General features: G+C 33.2%; 1 protein-coding gene across 1 annotated transcript; it reads left to right on the forward strand.

The window, feature by feature from the left end:
• Positions 1-1,262: 1,262 nt before the first annotated feature.
• LOC123922861 lies at positions 1,263-3,684 on the forward strand. The gene is made up of 2 exons (XM_045975535.1): positions 1,263-2,198; positions 2,905-3,684. The coding sequence occupies exons 1-2, from the start codon at positions 1,263-1,265 to the stop codon at positions 3,682-3,684; spliced, it is 1,716 nt and encodes a 571-aa protein (XP_045831491.1).
• Positions 3,685-18,271: the final 14,587 nt, after the last annotated feature.

Raw genomic sequence — 18,271 nt, forward strand, 5'->3', positions numbered from 1 at the left:
GGAAATAAATGGTAAATTCTAGCAAATGAACATAATGGATAAAAATTAAATTTAATACAATTTATTTCACACAGGCTACGTACAAATACAATTTGAAGGATTTCTAGTTTTCTACTATGATAACGTGGAAGGTGACCCTCATGGTAAATTCATGAGCTATAATTCAGCAACTAAAGGGGTAACATTGCTTGCCATTACGTAACCTCTACTTTCCTAATGCATTTGCAGATGCACTAGGTCAAAAATGTTGTTTTTCTCTTACTAAACCAATGCTGTCGAATTTGAGGTACATTACATAATTTAAAAGGTGTATATGTAAATTCACAAAGTTTGACGAAATTACACTAATGGCGTGATTTGATGTTAAAGGTTTAAAGTGTAATTTTTGCAAAAATAGTTGGTCTAAGTTCACTATGATTTTGATAAGTTGAAGTTGTTGAACACTTAGTTACTGATGAAGTTACTTGTGCAAGAAGTGACTGGTGCATTGTAACTACAGTGTGTTTTAGGTAGATTAGTTTTTCCTTATGCCTATCTGGCATAGTTTGTTAGGATTTTGTTAGTTTGTTAGAGCTTAGAAGCTAGTATATAAGCTTGCCTGTAACTGAATTCTTATTCATTCATTCAATAATCAAAGTTAAGCTTTCTTCATTCTCTTCCTCACAATGTTGAGTTTGTTTCTCTTTACCATCCATAACTTCATGATGGTATCAGAGCTCTTTGTCATGGCTCGTGGTGGTCATAGCAACACCGGCGATGGTTCTACCACCGTGCTTTACTTCGATCCGTCCAATAATCCTGGTGACATTTACTATGTGCATCCTTCTGATGGCCCTGACAGTATCTCAGTGAAGTCTGTTCTTACGTATTCCAATTATCAAGTTTGGGCTCGATCTATGCGACGAGCACTTGGAGGTAAGAACAAATTCGAGTTTGTTGACGGATCTATTGTAGTTCCTACTGAGTTTGATCCCAATTTCAAAGCTTGGAATCGCTGTAACAACTTGATCCATTCTTGGATCCTCAATTCAGTTGAAGATTCAATTGCTCAAAGCGTTATTTTTCTTGAAAATGCTTTGGATGTTTGGAAAGAACTCAAAGAAAGGTTCTCTCAAGGTTATTACATTCATATCTCTGAACTTCAATGTGAAATTTTTTCGTTTAAGCAAGAATCGCGTTCTGTTTCTGAGATTTTCACTGCACTTAAGTCGTTATGGGAAGAGCTTGACACCTAATTTCCTACACCTGTTTGTTCATGCCCTATGAGGTGCATATGTGAATCTGGAGTTCGCAATGCCAAGAATCAACACGAAGTGACGCGTTCAATTCGTTTTCTCACAGGCTTGAATGAGCAATTAGATCATGTGAGCGCTCAAATATTGCTTATGAATCCTTTACCAACTATTAACAAGATTTTTTCATTGGTTATTCAATATGAAAGACAGAATAATTCGACTCATTTGGATGAATCCAAAGTGCATGTTAATTCTAGTGACTCACGCAGAGGCCAAGGGCGTGGACGTGGTTCAAGTCACTCTTCCTTTGCTCAAGGAGGCAATAGGTCGAACAGTTTCAGTGCAAAGAACAAAGAATGTTCTTATTGTGGTAAAACTAATCATGTAGTTGAAAATTGTTATAAGAAACATGGTTTTCCTCCTCACTATGGACGTTCTACTACTGCAAACAATGCATCACTTGAATCTTTCGAAGAGAGGGAAGATCTTGATGATACAAAGAGTGTTAAAGGCAATAATAGCCATGATGCTTTTGGCTTCACTAAGGACCAGTATAACCAGTTACTCAATCTCGTGCAAGCTTCAAATGCAAGTACTTCTAACAATGCTATTACTTCTAGCAAAGTTAACATAGTGAGTGGTCATGTTGCTTCAGGTACAACTAACTCTTTTAACAGTTCAGCTTTTGGTTCATGGATAGTTGACTCAGGTGTCAGTGATCATATATGCTCCTCTTTGAATTGTTTTAGCTCCTACAATTCCATTACACCTATACACGTTAAGCTCCCTAATGGCAATGCTTTTATAGCAAAATATGCAGGCACTATGCAGTTTTCTCCTGGGTTCCTTGTGTCACAAGTTTTATGTGTGCCAGACTTCCATTTGAACTTACTTTCTGTACCTAAGCTTTGTATTGATAATAAATATGTTGTTAGCTTCAATAATGATAAGTGTTTGATACAGGTAAGGAAGAACTTGGAGATGATTGGTTTGCCTAAGCTTGTGGAGGGATTGTATTACTTGACCATTCCAACCTACACCACTGTCAAAGCTTCCATCAACAATTCATCTCAAGCCCCCCTTACAACTCACATTCCATTAGAGGCTCTTTGGCATTTGAGGTTTGGGCACCTTTCCAATAATAGATTGTTAGATTTACATAAAGTCTTTCCCTTTGTAAATGTTGACACTTCTTCTGTTTGTGATCTTTGCCATTATGCAAGACACAGAAAATTAAAATTTTCCTTAAGCTCTAGTTGAGCCAATAAATGCTACGACTTGTTTCATTTTGACATTTGGGGTCCTATTGCTAAACCTTCTATTCATGGACATAGATATTTCCTTACTACATTAGATGATCATAATCGTTTTACTTGGATCATTTTATGTAAAACCAAATCTGAAATACCTAATATTGTTCAAAATTTCTTAACCATGATTGAAACTCAACATGACTGCAAAGTCAAAATTGTTAGGACAGATCATGGTCCATAATTTTTAATGTCTTCTTTCTATGCTTCCAAAGGCATTGTTCATCAAACCAGTTGTAGAGACTCCCCAACAGAATGGACGTGTTGAACGCAATCATCAACACATCCTTAATGTTGGAAGAGCACTTATTTTTCAATCAAAATTGCGTAAATATTTCTGGTCATATGTCGTTTTGCAGGCCACTTATATAATCAATAGAATTCCTACACCTTTGCTTCACAATCTATCACCCTATTTCCTTCATTTTCAACAACAGCCTGACCTTCATGAACTCAAAGTTTTTGGGTCATTATGCTATGCTTCAACCATTCAGAACCATAGAACCAAACTTGACACAAGAGCTAGAAAAGTTGTTTACTTGGGCCTTAAGCCATGTGTCAAAGGTTCAAATTTACTTAATCTTAACACCAAAAATATTTTTGTTTCCATAAATGTGACCTTCCATGAACACATTCTACCATATAAAGGTACAAATTCGTCTTTTACTTGGGAATATCATTCCCCTCATGATAGTATTCACAGTTATAGCATACCGTGTAGAGTTCATAGTGACTCTATTGCTGTCATTGATGACTTTCCACCCATTCCTGCTAACCATTCTCCACCACTTTCTTTTGATTCACCTCCTTCCCATACTATCCCTGTTGTTTCTTCTGAACCTACTTCACAGTCACCTTCTATTCCTCCAAATTCAGTTGATCAAAACCTCAATCTTAGGAGATCAACTAAAACTATCAATAAACCCTTTCATCTTTCTGATTATGTATGCAATCTCTCAGTGGACTCAGTGCAACCTTCATCAACAGGTACTCCTTATCCAATTTCACATTATCATTCATGTGCTAACTTGTCTGTTGATCATAGCAAATTTACTCTGTCTCTCACTGCTGATGAAGAACCAGCCAGTTATAATCAAGCTAGTAAACATGATTGTTGGGTACAAGCTATGGATGCTTAACTCCAAGCATGGCTCAAAATAAAACCTGGATTTTTGTTGATGCACCACCTAACATCAAGCCTATAGGCAGTAGGTGGGTATATAAGGTGAAACATAAAGTAGATAGGACAATTGAAAGGTGTAAAGCACGATTAGTGGCTAAAGATTTTAATCAAGTTGAAGGAATTAATTTCTTTGAGACTTTCTCTCCTGTTGCAAAGATTACAACTGTTAGGATACTAATTGCTTTAGCTGCTATTAACTCTTGGCATCTACACCAGTTGGATGTAAATAATGCATTCCTGCATGGAGATTTACAAGAAGATGTGTATATGTCAATTCCAGAGGGAGTTAAACACAATAAGCCCAATCAAGTGTGCAAATTGCTCAAATCATTGTAGGGTTTGAAACAGGCAAGCAGAAAATGGTATGAGAAGTTGAGTGGTGTGCTTATTGAGCAAGGCTATCATCAATCATTGTCAGATCATTCTTTATTCACCTTTCAAAATGGCAATCAATTTACAGCTTTACTAATATATGTAAACGACATTATACTAGAAGGCAATTCTCTTGATGAGTTTCAAAGAATCAAGCAACTTCTAGATTCACGTACAGTTTAAGATCAAAGATCTTTGTCAACTTACGTATTTTTTGTTTAGAAGTTGCACATTCAACAACTAGCATAACTATTTGTCAAAGAAAGCATTGCCTAGACCTTTTGCATGAAACAGGCTTACTTGGTGCTAAACCTGTTAAGACTCCTCTTGATACTTCAGTCAAGCTTCATCAAGACACTGCATCACCTTATGAGGATATAGCTGGGTATAGAAGACTTGTTGGAAAACTTCTTTATCTCACTACCACTAGGCCTGACATAGCTTTTGTTACACAACAACTTAGTCAATTTCTCTCTGCACCTACTCAGACACACTATAATACAACTTCTAGAGTTGTTAGATTTCTCAAAAATTCACCTGACATAGGATTATTATTTAGAAGAGATTCACAACTATAATTACTGGGATTTACAGATGCTGATTGGGCAGGGTGTTTAGATACTACAAGGTCAATTTCAGGATATTGCTTCTTCCTTGAATCTTCTTTAATATCATGGAGAGCTAAGAAACAGCACACCGTTTCCAGGAGTTCATCAGAAGCTGAATACAGAGCACTGTCTTTTGCTTCTTGTGAGTTACAATGGTTCGTATACTTACTGGAAGATTTACAAGTAAAATGAATCAAACCTCCAATCTTATACTGTGACAATCAAAGTGTGCTTTGCACATAGCAGCAAATCCTATGTTCTATGAAAGAACTAAGCATCTGGAAATAGATTGCCACCTTGCTCGAGAGAAGCTTCAACAAGGGATCTTCAAATTACTTCCTATACACACAAAGTCTTAACTGGCAGATTTCTTCACTAAAGCACTTCCACCTAAATCTTTTCTCTCTTTTATTTCTAAGCGAAACATGATAGACATTTACCATGTTTAGCTTGAGGGAGGGTGTTGAACACTTAGTTACTGATGAAGTTACTTGTGCAAGAAGTGACTTGTGCATTGTAACTAGGGGTGTGCATGGTTTAAAAACCACACCACACCAAACCATATTTATGGTTTTGGTTTATATCCAAAACCATTTTAATGAAAAATTGGTTATTTTGCAAAACTAATTTGGATATGGTTTATAATTGGTTCGGAACCAATTTATAACCGGTTTATAATAAAAAATAGGTTACTTATTTATAACCGATTCATCTTAATTTTTATTTTTTTTTTAAAAAAATGCATTATTATAACTTTTAATTCCTATATATTTAAATTTTTTTTTTACAATAATTAAGCCAATATTTTTTTTTGTTTAATTGATTAAAAGAACATATTTAATAATTATTGTTTATATAAAAAACATAATTTTTCTTTAATTTTATAAATTATTGGTTTATAATGAATTCATAAGAGTTTTTTTTCTAAGCCCAACATGTTTCAAACTAAGCCCAAAAAAACAGATTTTTTTAAGCCCAAAATAATTAAAATATAGATTTTTTTTAAAAAAAAAAATCATCAAAAATCTGTTTTTTATAATTATTTTTAAAATAAATAAATTTTGTTAAATAAAAAATAATTAAATATTAAAGGGCGGTTGACGGTGGCCGGCCGCCGGAGCGCCGCCGCCAACCACCGCACCGGCCGCCGGAGCGCCGCCGTCAACCACCGCGCCGGTCGCCGGAAAATCGCCGTCCGCCACCGTCCGCCGCCGGAGCTCCGCCGTGCCGGCCGCCGGTGGTCCGGCGTTGACCGCCGCGTTGACCAATTCCTCCACCACCTTATTAATTATTTTATTTATTAAATTATATAATTAATTGAATTTGGAATTTTTTTTTTTTTTTTAAAAAAAACTATTGGGCTTTTTCCTTATTGGGCCTCAATTTAAAAACCAATTTTAAACCAATTATAAAAAATTGGATAGGGTTTAGAATTGGTTTTTTTGTATTGGATTGGTTTGGTTTTTTTTTAAAATGGATTTGGTTATTAATTTTGGATATGGTTTGGTTAATGATTTGGTTAAGGTTACTTGGATTTTTTGCACACCCCTAATTGTAACTACAGTGTGCTTTAGGTAGATTAGTTTTTCCTTATGCCTAGATGGCATAGTTTGTTAGGATTCTGTTAGTTTGTTAGAGCTTAGAAGCTAGAATATAAGGTCGCTTGTAACTGAGTTCTTATTCATTCATTCAATAATCAAAGTTAAGCTTTCTCTATTCTCTCTTTTCCACACAATGTTGAGCTTGTTTCTCTTTACCATCCATGACTTCATGAGAAGTTTCACACACATATGAGACCTTGACATATGAAGTTTGTCCGTCTCACCTTAGTAATTTACTAGCTGCTGATTGTATGGAACTATCTACTCCAACGTTGATCGTTGTGTAATTTTATTTTTTTGGGGGCTTAGGCCCACATTTCCATAAATAAAAAAAAAAGTTTAACCAGTTATTTACACCGTTTACTTTTCCTATTTATACCATTTCTACGACTGGGGAGGAAGTATAGTGGGGCAAGGGATGTGTGTGGGCATATCTAGTTTAGAAAAAATTTGAAACATAAAAAGAGGTATATACGAAAGAAAATAGGCTTAGGTAGCAAAACCCAGCTACTTTATATTTTTGTACAATAAAAATCAGCTTTGAATGTTATTTTGTAGAGAATTGATTTTGCCATTAAAAATAGTTAGCGGTGCATTTTGTTGTTCGTTTTTCTTTTTCGATGCTGGGTCTCGAACCGAGTTTCTCTAGGTTGGGTAACAAGTCCTCAACCAAGTGACCTCTCGGGAGACAGACCCATTTTTCTTGACTCATAAGTAATTATCCTATATTTCATAGTAGACCACTTATTATGGTGTTCCACTATAGTACCATGGTTAGAAATTCAACCCAACATCCCAACAAACTGTACGGATTTCAAGCATAAAGTAAGGTGGATACTCCACCCCTAAAAGAAATAGGGGAGCTAGAGTTTTTACTCTAAAAATCACTTTCAAGACAAAAATTTCACGCATCTATATATTAACAATAACTAATATTCACCGAATAACTCATATAACATATAAGGTAGATTTTGTATCTTCCAAACAAATTATTTTCATACGAATTAGTCATAAATTTAACCCCTAAATTCCTACATAACAAACCCAAAATTCTTACTGCTTAAAACAATTCATCTTCCCAAAACTAGACTTATCTTTCAATTATTTGTTTTAAATTTATCTTGCAAATATTTGTTGTCATGGGACCAAATTGTCAGGACCAAATTAATTTTTTGTAAAAAACAAAGCAATCATTAGAAAGTAGTGGTATTCCAATTTCCACATCCAACACAACCCTTTTCTTTTTTATGACAAACAAATCCAATCCAATAAATTAAATTTATATCGTTATCATCAACTTTACTATCCCTGAACACAACTTTGAAACAAACTATCACCAGTTTCGATATGTTGGAGTCAAACACAAGTACTCGAACAAACACATTGCTTTACAAACCGTTATTGTCTATAGTTCTCCTAGTTTCTGTGGCAGCAGCAGTTTTCTACCGGCTCACTCATTCGTGGTCTCGCTTTTTATGGGAAGGGTGATCTCATAGTTGGTTATAAGTTAGTTGTGGGAACAACATGTAAATTTGGTTGTTAGAGGAATAACTCAAATTATTTAGAAGTAGAGTAGATCTCAACGATTTCATTTCTGTTAAAATATGATGCACATTTTTAGAATTTTTTAGAATTCATTAGTAACTTTATGGGGAATCATAAATTAAAATTTCGGTCCTACCTATTGTATTACACTATTCTTATCAACTGAGTTATTTTACAAAGATTGTTACATATCTTTCTTAGTGGCTTGTGACCACTTGGTCAAATGAATTAAATATTAATGATATGGTCCTGTGATCTTATCTCAGTTGACAGAGACATCACAGTTATATATGTAGGGGTTGGGGTTCGAACCTGAGTCATCCAACTTATCTACCTTAAGGGTGAAATTTCTAGCCATTAAACTACTTGATAAAAAAATAAATATTAATGATCTGCAGGGACTGCTAAGAGTAACAAGTGAAAAAGAAATTGAGGTAGTTGCAACTGAGATTGATAGCTTAAAATTCAAATGAACAGATGGTGTTGATGTAGCACATGATGGCACTATTTTTTTCACCGACGCTTCATATAAATACTCAGTCAAGGATTAATTCAATCCTAGATTTATTAGAAGGCAAACCTAATGGTAGGTTATTGAGCTATATAATCCAACAACAAAAAGGACAACACTACTAGTCACTGACCTATACTTCCCTAATGGAGTTGTAGTCTCAACGGATCAAACTTTCTTGATCTTTTGTGAAACTATCCTGTAAGTAGGTTATTGGCTTGTTCTTTTCTTTACATTTATATACATTGGAGCTATAGTTCCAATCCGGAATTTCTCACTTGTTTACCTAAATTTTTTTACCACTGCACTATTTGACCAACAGAAAACATGAAAATAATTTATTTTAAAGATGAAAATAGAAAACATCTTCTTGTAGCCACTATTTTACTTGGCAAAAAATAAAAACATCTTAAATAAATTTTTCCTTCAAATCAAGGGATATTATTCATTAAATTTGGGCTCAAGCCATGTTACTTGCATACTTCTAAGAGAGCTTTTTTTTTTTGCGCTCCCTAAAATTACCGAAATACCCCTCCCACTACTTAAGTAGCAAACTCAGTTTGCTGCTTAAGTACACTACTTAAGTAGCGGACGGTGTAAAATCTTAAAAATTTCATGTTAAAGTGTTTTTTTCCCTCAAATCTTTCATTTTTATAATGTCTACTACTGTGGAAGAGTAATTGTATCGGCTAATATTGCAGGATGAATTGCAAGAAATATTACATAAAGGGCCCAAAAAAAGGAAGTACAGAAAATTTTTGCGACCTCCCTGGCATGCCTGATAATATTCATTATGATGGACATGGACAATATTGTGGATCAGTTTTATACCCTTTTATAATACGTCTTAATGTTGAGAATGAGAAGTACCATGCTCTCCCCACAATTTAAACAGAAAAAAGTTTCTCATAAGATTATGATATACAAATAGATTTTAAGTATTTGCATAGACTCATAGGTGTCATAAATATGGATTCTTATGGAATTCCAACTCCTTATTCAATTATGAGCTGTGTTACAGGAACACATAAATTGAACATCTCTACCATACACCGTAGCTACTGTGTGGCCTCCTTGCAGCAGATATGCCTGATTGTATGTATGTAGTACTCGCTCGCTAACTTTTACTTCACATAAATATATACTTATGTGACTTGATCTCAATAGTTGTTGGGTAAATGCTCTGTATTCTCCAAGGTAATTTAAAAAAATCTTGTAACTTTAGGGCCTATTTAGACCGGCATATTATTTAAAATTACGGAAATTCAACTCGAGATGTCAATTTTGAGTATTTTTTTTTCTAAAGAGATCATATACCGATAATGAGAACAAACTTAAAACTACAAGACTAAACTACTACTGTTTTACAAACTTAAAGGAGTAAATTATCTCACTTTACAATTTGAAGGAGTAACATGCTGATATATTCTTCAGTTTTTATGTGCCAAACAAAAGCATGTCTTTGTCTGTATACTAGGTGTTCTTAACATAATTTAGAATTATCTGAAGAGGACAAAAAAAGGATAGAGAACTCACAATTGTTGATTGATAGAAGGATTGATTTGAGGCAGAGATCGGAATCTGAGCATTGGAGGTCGACAATGGAAAAACGGGGTACATGTAGAGAACATGCCGACGCACAAGTCGGTATAAGCTTGAGGTGGAGCTAGGTTAGAGTGGGATGTACCTTTTGAGGTTTTGAAGAGTTTTATGTATAGTACAATAGATGTGGCATTGAGCCGATGGGATTTGGATTCTTTAAAGTCACAATTTCCTACATTAATTTAGGCAAAATTTGAGGTATTTTAGTCTTTACAACAAACATAAATGCATTTAAATATGTAATATATTCTCTTTCTTAGTTAAAATTTGATTGAATGTAGATGAATTTAAGATTTTTGAATATAGAGAATCCAAATCCGAGCCGATGAATGTGACATTGGACTTAGCTCAGCACAAAAGTCTTCTTTATTGTATTTCAACTCCCCTAACTACAATTGATGACGTGTTTTGGTAAATAAAATTCATTTTTATCATTGAAATCCACACAATTAATCATTTCATTAAGAACTGCGCACAATCCTAATAAAATACTTTTTATGAGATGAAGGGAGTAATATCTAACTATATGCACAAAATAAGACAATTAGTAGAAAACACTAAACAAGTAAACACAAGAGTAAATTGTTTTCAACTCCCAATGAATTAAGTTGCAAAAGCATTTGAACTATCCACTAATGCTACTCAAAGAGATGAAAGCCAATCTTTTCTCCTAAAGAAAGGCATCTTAATAAACATAAGTCGCCAATCCTTATCTTTAAACTTCACCAAAGCATTATTATAAAATTTACTTGGAATGTCATCCATGGAGTCAAGCAATTCCATGCATGTTTCTATAGAATAAGGATCTGTTACTGGACTATCAGCTTGTTGTGCTTTATATCTGTCAGCCTTAAACTTTGATGCTTCTGTCTTTCCATTAATTGATTCAGTCGAGTTGCTTAAACTTGCTTCGAATTTCTTCGATCTTTTTGCTTCCTTATGTTGGTATTGGTAATCACTTGAAGACACAACAGTTTTCCTCTTTTTGTCAAATTCTTGCAAGTCTCCATGAACTTCAATAGGATCAGGATCAATATGAACAACTTTTAAAACATGGTCTTCCTCTATTGCTTTCTGCAGCACATCAACAGCTGGTTTGTCTTGAGCTGAAGCACGGTCTAATTTATTGAATATTTCACCAAGCATATCCAAGTGCTCACTCCAAGTGCTCTCCCTTCTCATTTTTCCAACCCATCTTATGCTTTTATTGTTGGAATATTTTATAGTATTCAATTATTTTATATAGTATCCTTTAGTTCACCAACCGAGCTACCTATGCAGGACGCAACTGTGTCTGTGACAATTGCACTTGTAGGAATTAAACTTGATATGAGTAAAACTTTAAAAACTACTCCTTCCGGTTTTGAATACAAGTAGAAAAAAACTTTATAGTTTCATTGTTCATTGAATAAAACATATATTGTAACTATTTATGGTCTGACATTTGCATAAGAAGCACTATTCAATTTTTCGGTTTTCTTCAGTCATATCCAATGTCGGTGTTGTGTGTTCGTGTGTGCGTCAATGTTTCATAGGTTACCGCTATTTAAAACACCGGCCATACTAGCTTTGCTTTTTACATTCGTCCAAAAAATGTGAAGTAGAAAATTCCTTAAAACAAGTTGCAATTAAAATGCTAATATAAACCTCATTATTAGTCTAGTCTAACTTCATATCTTAAATCATAATAACAAAAGGAGCAATAAAGTACAAGAATAACGTTAGAGGATGGATAATAAGTGAAAAATCGAAGCGGAATTATGTAATAATTAATAATTAAGAATCGATATATTATATGAAATTAGAACACACTTACTTGAATCGACAATCATGTTTACCGAAATAGCCGATATCGGAATCACCGATACATTAGACAAGGTCTTCCTTTGCCTATCACATGCTCCAGTCTTTGAGGTCTTTGATGGGGAAGACAACAAATGAGCGTTCGCTTGACAACGTGACGGCAAAGGGGACCTAGCCTTATCTATTTATAAGATAACAACCCTAGTACCACCCATCATGGACTCTAGAGTTGAGCCTACACTTTGTTTCTACACAAATCAGAATTAGTGTTCAAGCCCATTATTACTGATCACAATTATCGGGCTTAAGCATCATCAAATGGATCACAACAACATCAACCCGTTTTTATTAAAACCAAAACCCACAATTGATTGCAGCCCACAGAATATTAGAAAATATTCTAACATTCTCCCACTTGGGCAAAATCAATTGTGTATATTTAATTTGAAGAAAACATTTTGAAAACGACTCTCGGGTTGACAACATATTTTAACGTGGCCACATTGATCCCAAGATGCAACATCTAATTAAGACTCCGTCCAATAAAAGTTAAATGATATCGAATCATAGCGGTAATTATATCATTATCGATACAACACCTTCCATGGTTACAAATACCACCAAACTCCGTCGACTAGTCATCTGTGTAGAGTGTAGCGAGAAAATGATATGTCTGTGATCTCAACCATACTATCATTTTCTTCGTCAGTCCTCAATTTCTCTCAAATGCATTAAAGCCAGAGAAATTCAATGGTCCATAAGATACCACAAGTCCAAGCTCCCAAATGATGTTGACTACCGCGGTATAATGATCTAATCAACATCGAGCTCCGATATTTTAGACATAATTTCTCTCAAATGCCTCAAAGCCAGAGAAATTACATGGTTCTTAAGATACCATAACGCCTCAGCTCCAAAATAGTGTTGATCACCGGCTAAGTGATCCCGACAACACTGAGCTTATTTATTTATGTTTTCACATAATGCCTCAGCTCCAAAATAGTGTTGATCACCGGCATAGTGATCCCAACAACACTGAGCTATAATATTTATTTATACAATGCCTCAGCTCCAAAATAGTGTTGATCACCGGCATAGTGATCCCAACAACACTGAGCTCAAATATTTTTATATTTCAAATTTCAAATAATTTCAAATTTATAAAAGGAGTTAATATAAAATTCAAACTCCCACTAATCAAGCATATCAAGAGAATATAAGTTATCTCCCACTAATCAAGTGATCTATGATGTTCAACATTTCAATGGAAACATAACTGGAAAAATTCATTTGAATCAAAACCAAATTGGATTAGTATTATCATAAGAGACCCTAGTCAAAAAACCCTAGTCAAAACCTCATATGAGTTAATCAATGAGTATACATTGAACTTTGAAATTTGTCACATTTAGACAGGCAAATTCCTCCGATCAATACATCCTCCAATAACTTCATCTAAAATTAATTTTTAATCGTAACATATAATAATCACCTTTGGGCAGAAAAACTACATGTTACAATTAAAAACATTCCTCAAACTACAAAGAAAATCTCATCAATCGATATAAGCGGTCCCACTTTGGTGGTAACAGTTTATACCAACGCACAAAATTCTCTTGCATAGGAATCAATAATTAAAAAACACATTCCTCAAACTACAAAGAAAAGTTTCATCAAATCAATAATATAAGCGGTTCCACTTTGGTGGTAACGGCCTATATTAATGCATGAAATCTCTTGCATAGGAATCATTATCTTTTGTCTCTGGTCAAAATACAACTCAGTAAAAATATGCATCATTTAAATGCATCTAAACTGATCACTCATTATATTTTAATTTGCATTTTGAACATGTCGTTTATTCATTCGTAGTGGTATTAGAAAAGCACAAAAAATATTAATATATTATGTGCTATTATTTGGGTAAAGAGCTCAGTTAAACAGTCAACTCATAAGAGATCATTACTGTGAAACAGTCAACTCAATATAATAAATAAATAATTTACGCAGCGGAAAAATAAGAGCCTTCAATTTTAAATCAATTGAGGATATAAACCAAATTGTCCCGAACTTTTATAACATAGGACGTTAAAATCCTCAATGTATGTCTCTACAAACATTTATAAATAGTTGACATGTAAAACTCTCCCAATTGATAGAGAATTATAGTTGAAATATAATTCAAAATTTTAAAAAATTTAAGCAAATATTCAACTATCTTCTCTATCACACAAAAGACATGTCAAATAATGTCACACTAAATTTAAAATTGTATTTTATCCAGAATAAAACTCTCAAAATATTAAACTTAAAATACTCCCACTCAATAAAGTAAAGTTTTTAAAATTGGAGTACATAACAAAAAATCAATCAATGATCAGAGAGTTTCTAATTTTAGAATATTCTGGAAAATAACAATAAAATTTCATATGTAATTGCACATTTATTATTTCAAAAGGAGTAGACAATATTCAAAATAAATTTCTCCTTATATGCAATTATGATAAGTCACAAGAGAATAATAATTGCACAACTAACCCTCAATAATGTGACTTTTTCATCCTTGCAAATAGAGTCAATGACCATTGATGTCTTTCATCCTTGCACCACTCTTTGACAGTGTCATCTCAGACAGTTCATAAATCAACAACAAAACGTTATAATAATAAAAAGACTCTAATAATAAATCAATACAAGGATAATTCAATTTTCAATTGCCTTAATAATCGTTCACAATATTATGAGTAATATTTTAAAAGTGAGCATGTATACAAAACATAAGGCAACTTAAAATATTTGGTGTCACAAAAAATTGAGTGGGATCATGTAGAGTGGGATATATCAAAGTGTCACAATAAGAGTAACTAATCTCCACAAAATACTGGACACAAAATTTTGAGATCTTGTTGATAATTAAAATATATTCTCAGATAAATTAATATTAATAATTTTCAACAAGGTGGAAAATTACGTATCAGTCCACACATGTTTCAACTTGATGCAAATTATCTGAACTAGACCAAATATGATATTTGCATAGACAATTCTGAATTCAATCATATCTGATTGATATTGAATGGCATATATATAAAATAAAATCAAGCCAAAAGGCTATCAACAAGAAACATATAGACTAAACATTGTCATTGGATATCACTTAAAATTTGTTGAAACTGAAACATAAACCGCAAAACAAATAGTAAGATTTGTTTTACTTATTTAATTATTTAATGACAATTGAATAGTGGAACTATGATAAATCACAACATATCTGTGCCTTATGATCAATGACAGCACAACATGTATATATTGAACAAAAGAGAGTGGAGTATATCAATGGTGAGTTGCATAACGTCAATAAAGCATTTCTAAATAAACTCCATTATTAGCTTTTCTAGATAAAGAATAGTCTAGAGCATATAACAGCTGAACTTGGAGACACTGCACACTCGCACAAATTCAATTTTACAGTCAATCCTTTTGCATACTAAATTGCAAAATTTGCACGAAAATTTCCCGTAACTAATTATGCCCTTATAAGTTAAGTCAATTATGTCAAAATTTGTAATATCCCCAACACAAAAAATTAAGGATAGTACATCCCCAATTCTCATTGTTCTATTTTCAGGGAATTAATTTTTAAAAGAAAACAAACTTTGAATTGATGAGAAAAGGAACCTACAGTATTAGGATTGACAGTGGTAAAATAATTGGTCACAGTAGCACAAATTCTCCAAGATTCATCCAATTATATGGTTAATTTATTTTGTGGCCTTAAAGATATTTATCAAGAATAAACCCACCAATTCAATGAAAACCATTAACAAAATCTATAAAGTATCATCAAAACATATATATGATGTTCATATGAATTGGAAATTAATTCAAAAGCTCAAAATTTATTCCATAAGAAATTGTCAGACAAAACAAGTGGGATGCCAATGGACTTTATTCCATAAGAAAAATAAATTAACCAAAAGCTGAACAAAAGTAATTTCCTGCTAATGGCCAAAACCCAAATAAAATATCCATGCTTAGATACAGTTTAAAATATTATAGATGAAACTGTATTTATCAAATTGACCTCAATACTGGTAAATTACAACATGTCAATACTGAACACACATGGTGTTAAGCAAATAGATTTTGGAAAATCAAATTGACCTCTCCAGGCACAATAGAATGTTCTCGAAAAGCATATTAAAGGGTGGATTAGAAAAGTAAACCCTTAATTAAAGTTCAAAATGAAATCACATTCTAGAAATCACGATTTAAAGTTCACAAAATAAAATCCAACGTGAAACAGTGATTGTGCTTTTATTCTTATCTAAAGGAGATTAAGAACGACAAGAGAGAATCAAAGGGTAGATAAATACTCATGAAGCCGAACTATGTGAATAGGCCAAAATATGTAATACAAAATTATATATGTCATCGCAAGTCCATAGCATACTGGATTTCATTGTTATCAAAACAGCACATAAACAACATACGTGGATCATATATCAATAGAAAGCAGCATATGTGGTTTATATGGATCGTAAAATTAACTAATAACCACAAAATTCAATATAAGGATTCCAATTTATTTGTAAAAACAAATAAATTAAAGCTCTCAGTTTAACAATTGCACATCAAAACTATTTAGTGCAACAGACTATTTGGTCTTAGGCAAAGGTAAACATGTTAGGTGAACGAGATATGCAAAATTCCAATATATCTCAATCCATATTCAAATGAAGAACCGAGTGCAATCACGTGTATATATTATGTGTGAAAATTCAGATGAATTTCAATTCACATGGAAAAATTTGGCTGTTCCAAAATAAATAAATAAACCCTTAATCGATGGCCAGACCTTGAATTAAAAATCTATCACAACAAAGCTATCCAAAATAAATTATGGCCGAACAAAAAATTCTTAATGATCTAGCTATGATTCACGATTGAAAATAAATTAGGGTTCTAACTCATATAATATTAGGCTCTGATACCACATGTAATAATTAATAATTTAGAGATCGATATATTATATGAAATTAGAACACACTTACTTGATAATCATAATCACAAACCATAGTTACCGGAAGCGCACCAATATCGAAAACATCGATATACTAGACAAGGTCTTCCTCTGCCTATCACATGCTCCAGTCTTTGAGGTCTTTGATGGGGAAGACAACAAATGAGCGTTCAGCTTATTGCTAGCTTGACGACGTGACGGCAAAGGGGACCTAGCCTATCTATTTATAAGATAACAACCCTAGTACCACCCATCATGGACTCTAGAGTTGGGCCTACACTTTGTTTCTACACAAATCAGAATTAGTGTTCAAGCCCATTATTACTGATCACAATTATCGGGCTTAAGCATCATCAAATGGATCACAACAACATCAACCCGTTTTTATTAAAACCAAAACCCACAATTGATTGCAGCCCACAGAATATTAGAAAATATTCTAACAAATTAAACCTGGAAATGAAGTAGAGAGCGGAGAAACAAACCTACTGAAGTAGAAGAAACTATGCAGAAAATGAAAAAACTTGAATCATAATAACAAACAAAATCGGAAAATTTGACAATGGACCCGGTTTTATAGTGGCCTACGATGGGCTTAAAGTTTCCAAGTGGGCTTAAAGTTTCCAAGTGGGCCAATACTTTAAAAATTTCTCTCTCTCTCTCTAGTAATATAGTTAGTGAGTGTTGAAGGTTAAAAATAAGTTCGCTACTTAAATAACGAGTTGAATTCGCACTTTAACTAACGAACCTTATAAAAATATTTTCATAAGGGGTAAAGGAAGGGGGACGAGGACAAACATATTAAATTTTATAAGGTTCACTAGTGAGAATGCAATTCGCTACTTAAATAACAAACTGTGTTTTTCTCAGATTTTGCGCCCTCCAAATTCGCTACTTAAGTAACAAACTGTAATTTTTTCAAAATTTTGCTCCCTTTAACACTCGCTAGTTATCTTGTGAGGGGAGTATTTTTAGAATGGCGGGGGAGCGCAAAAAACACCCAATTTTTAATATTAACTTAATCTTGCAATTATAGAGTTTTTATTTTTTAAAGTTAATATTCATAGACTTTTTAATTTGTTTTCATTCATTTCTTGAAAATTCTTACAGTAATTTTTAGGAACTAAATATTATATGTACCAAAATTTTGTAGAGACTAAAAAAACAAAATAATTATTTCAATAGTATCTTAAGACAGATTTTGTCTTATATAAACAAGAGAAGATTCTCTGGACTAGATTAACGCTGAATTGTCTCCGGTATTGGAGATGATTCATCTTCGATTTTTTGTTACTAAAAGGGAGTAGTTTTTCAATGTAATTACTAAAACGACTTATACTTTTATTTACAGCAAAGTTGTCGATGGCAGCTACGACTTTGCTATTTTTCTAAAAACAATTAAACTTGTAGTGACAGACGAAAAGTGTCACTGAATGTCAGATGTTCGTAGGTATAGATAAGGATTTCTTCGGTTTTAC

This window comes from Trifolium pratense, linkage group LG4 (assembly GCF_020283565.1).
Source record: "Trifolium pratense cultivar HEN17-A07 linkage group LG4, ARS_RC_1.1, whole genome shotgun sequence".
NCBI lineage: Eukaryota > Viridiplantae > Streptophyta > Magnoliopsida > Fabales > Fabaceae > Trifolium > Trifolium pratense.

Excerpts from the sequence above, each read along its gene's own strand:
- LOC123922861 (XM_045975535.1), top strand. The coding sequence starts at position 1,263 with ATGAGGTGCATATGTGAATCTGGAGTTCGCAATGCCAAGAATCAACAC. Across the intron at positions 2,199-2,904 it reads ATGATAAGTGTTTGATACAG|GCCACTTATATAATCAATAG; the intron begins GTAAGGAAGAAC and ends GTCGTTTTGCAG.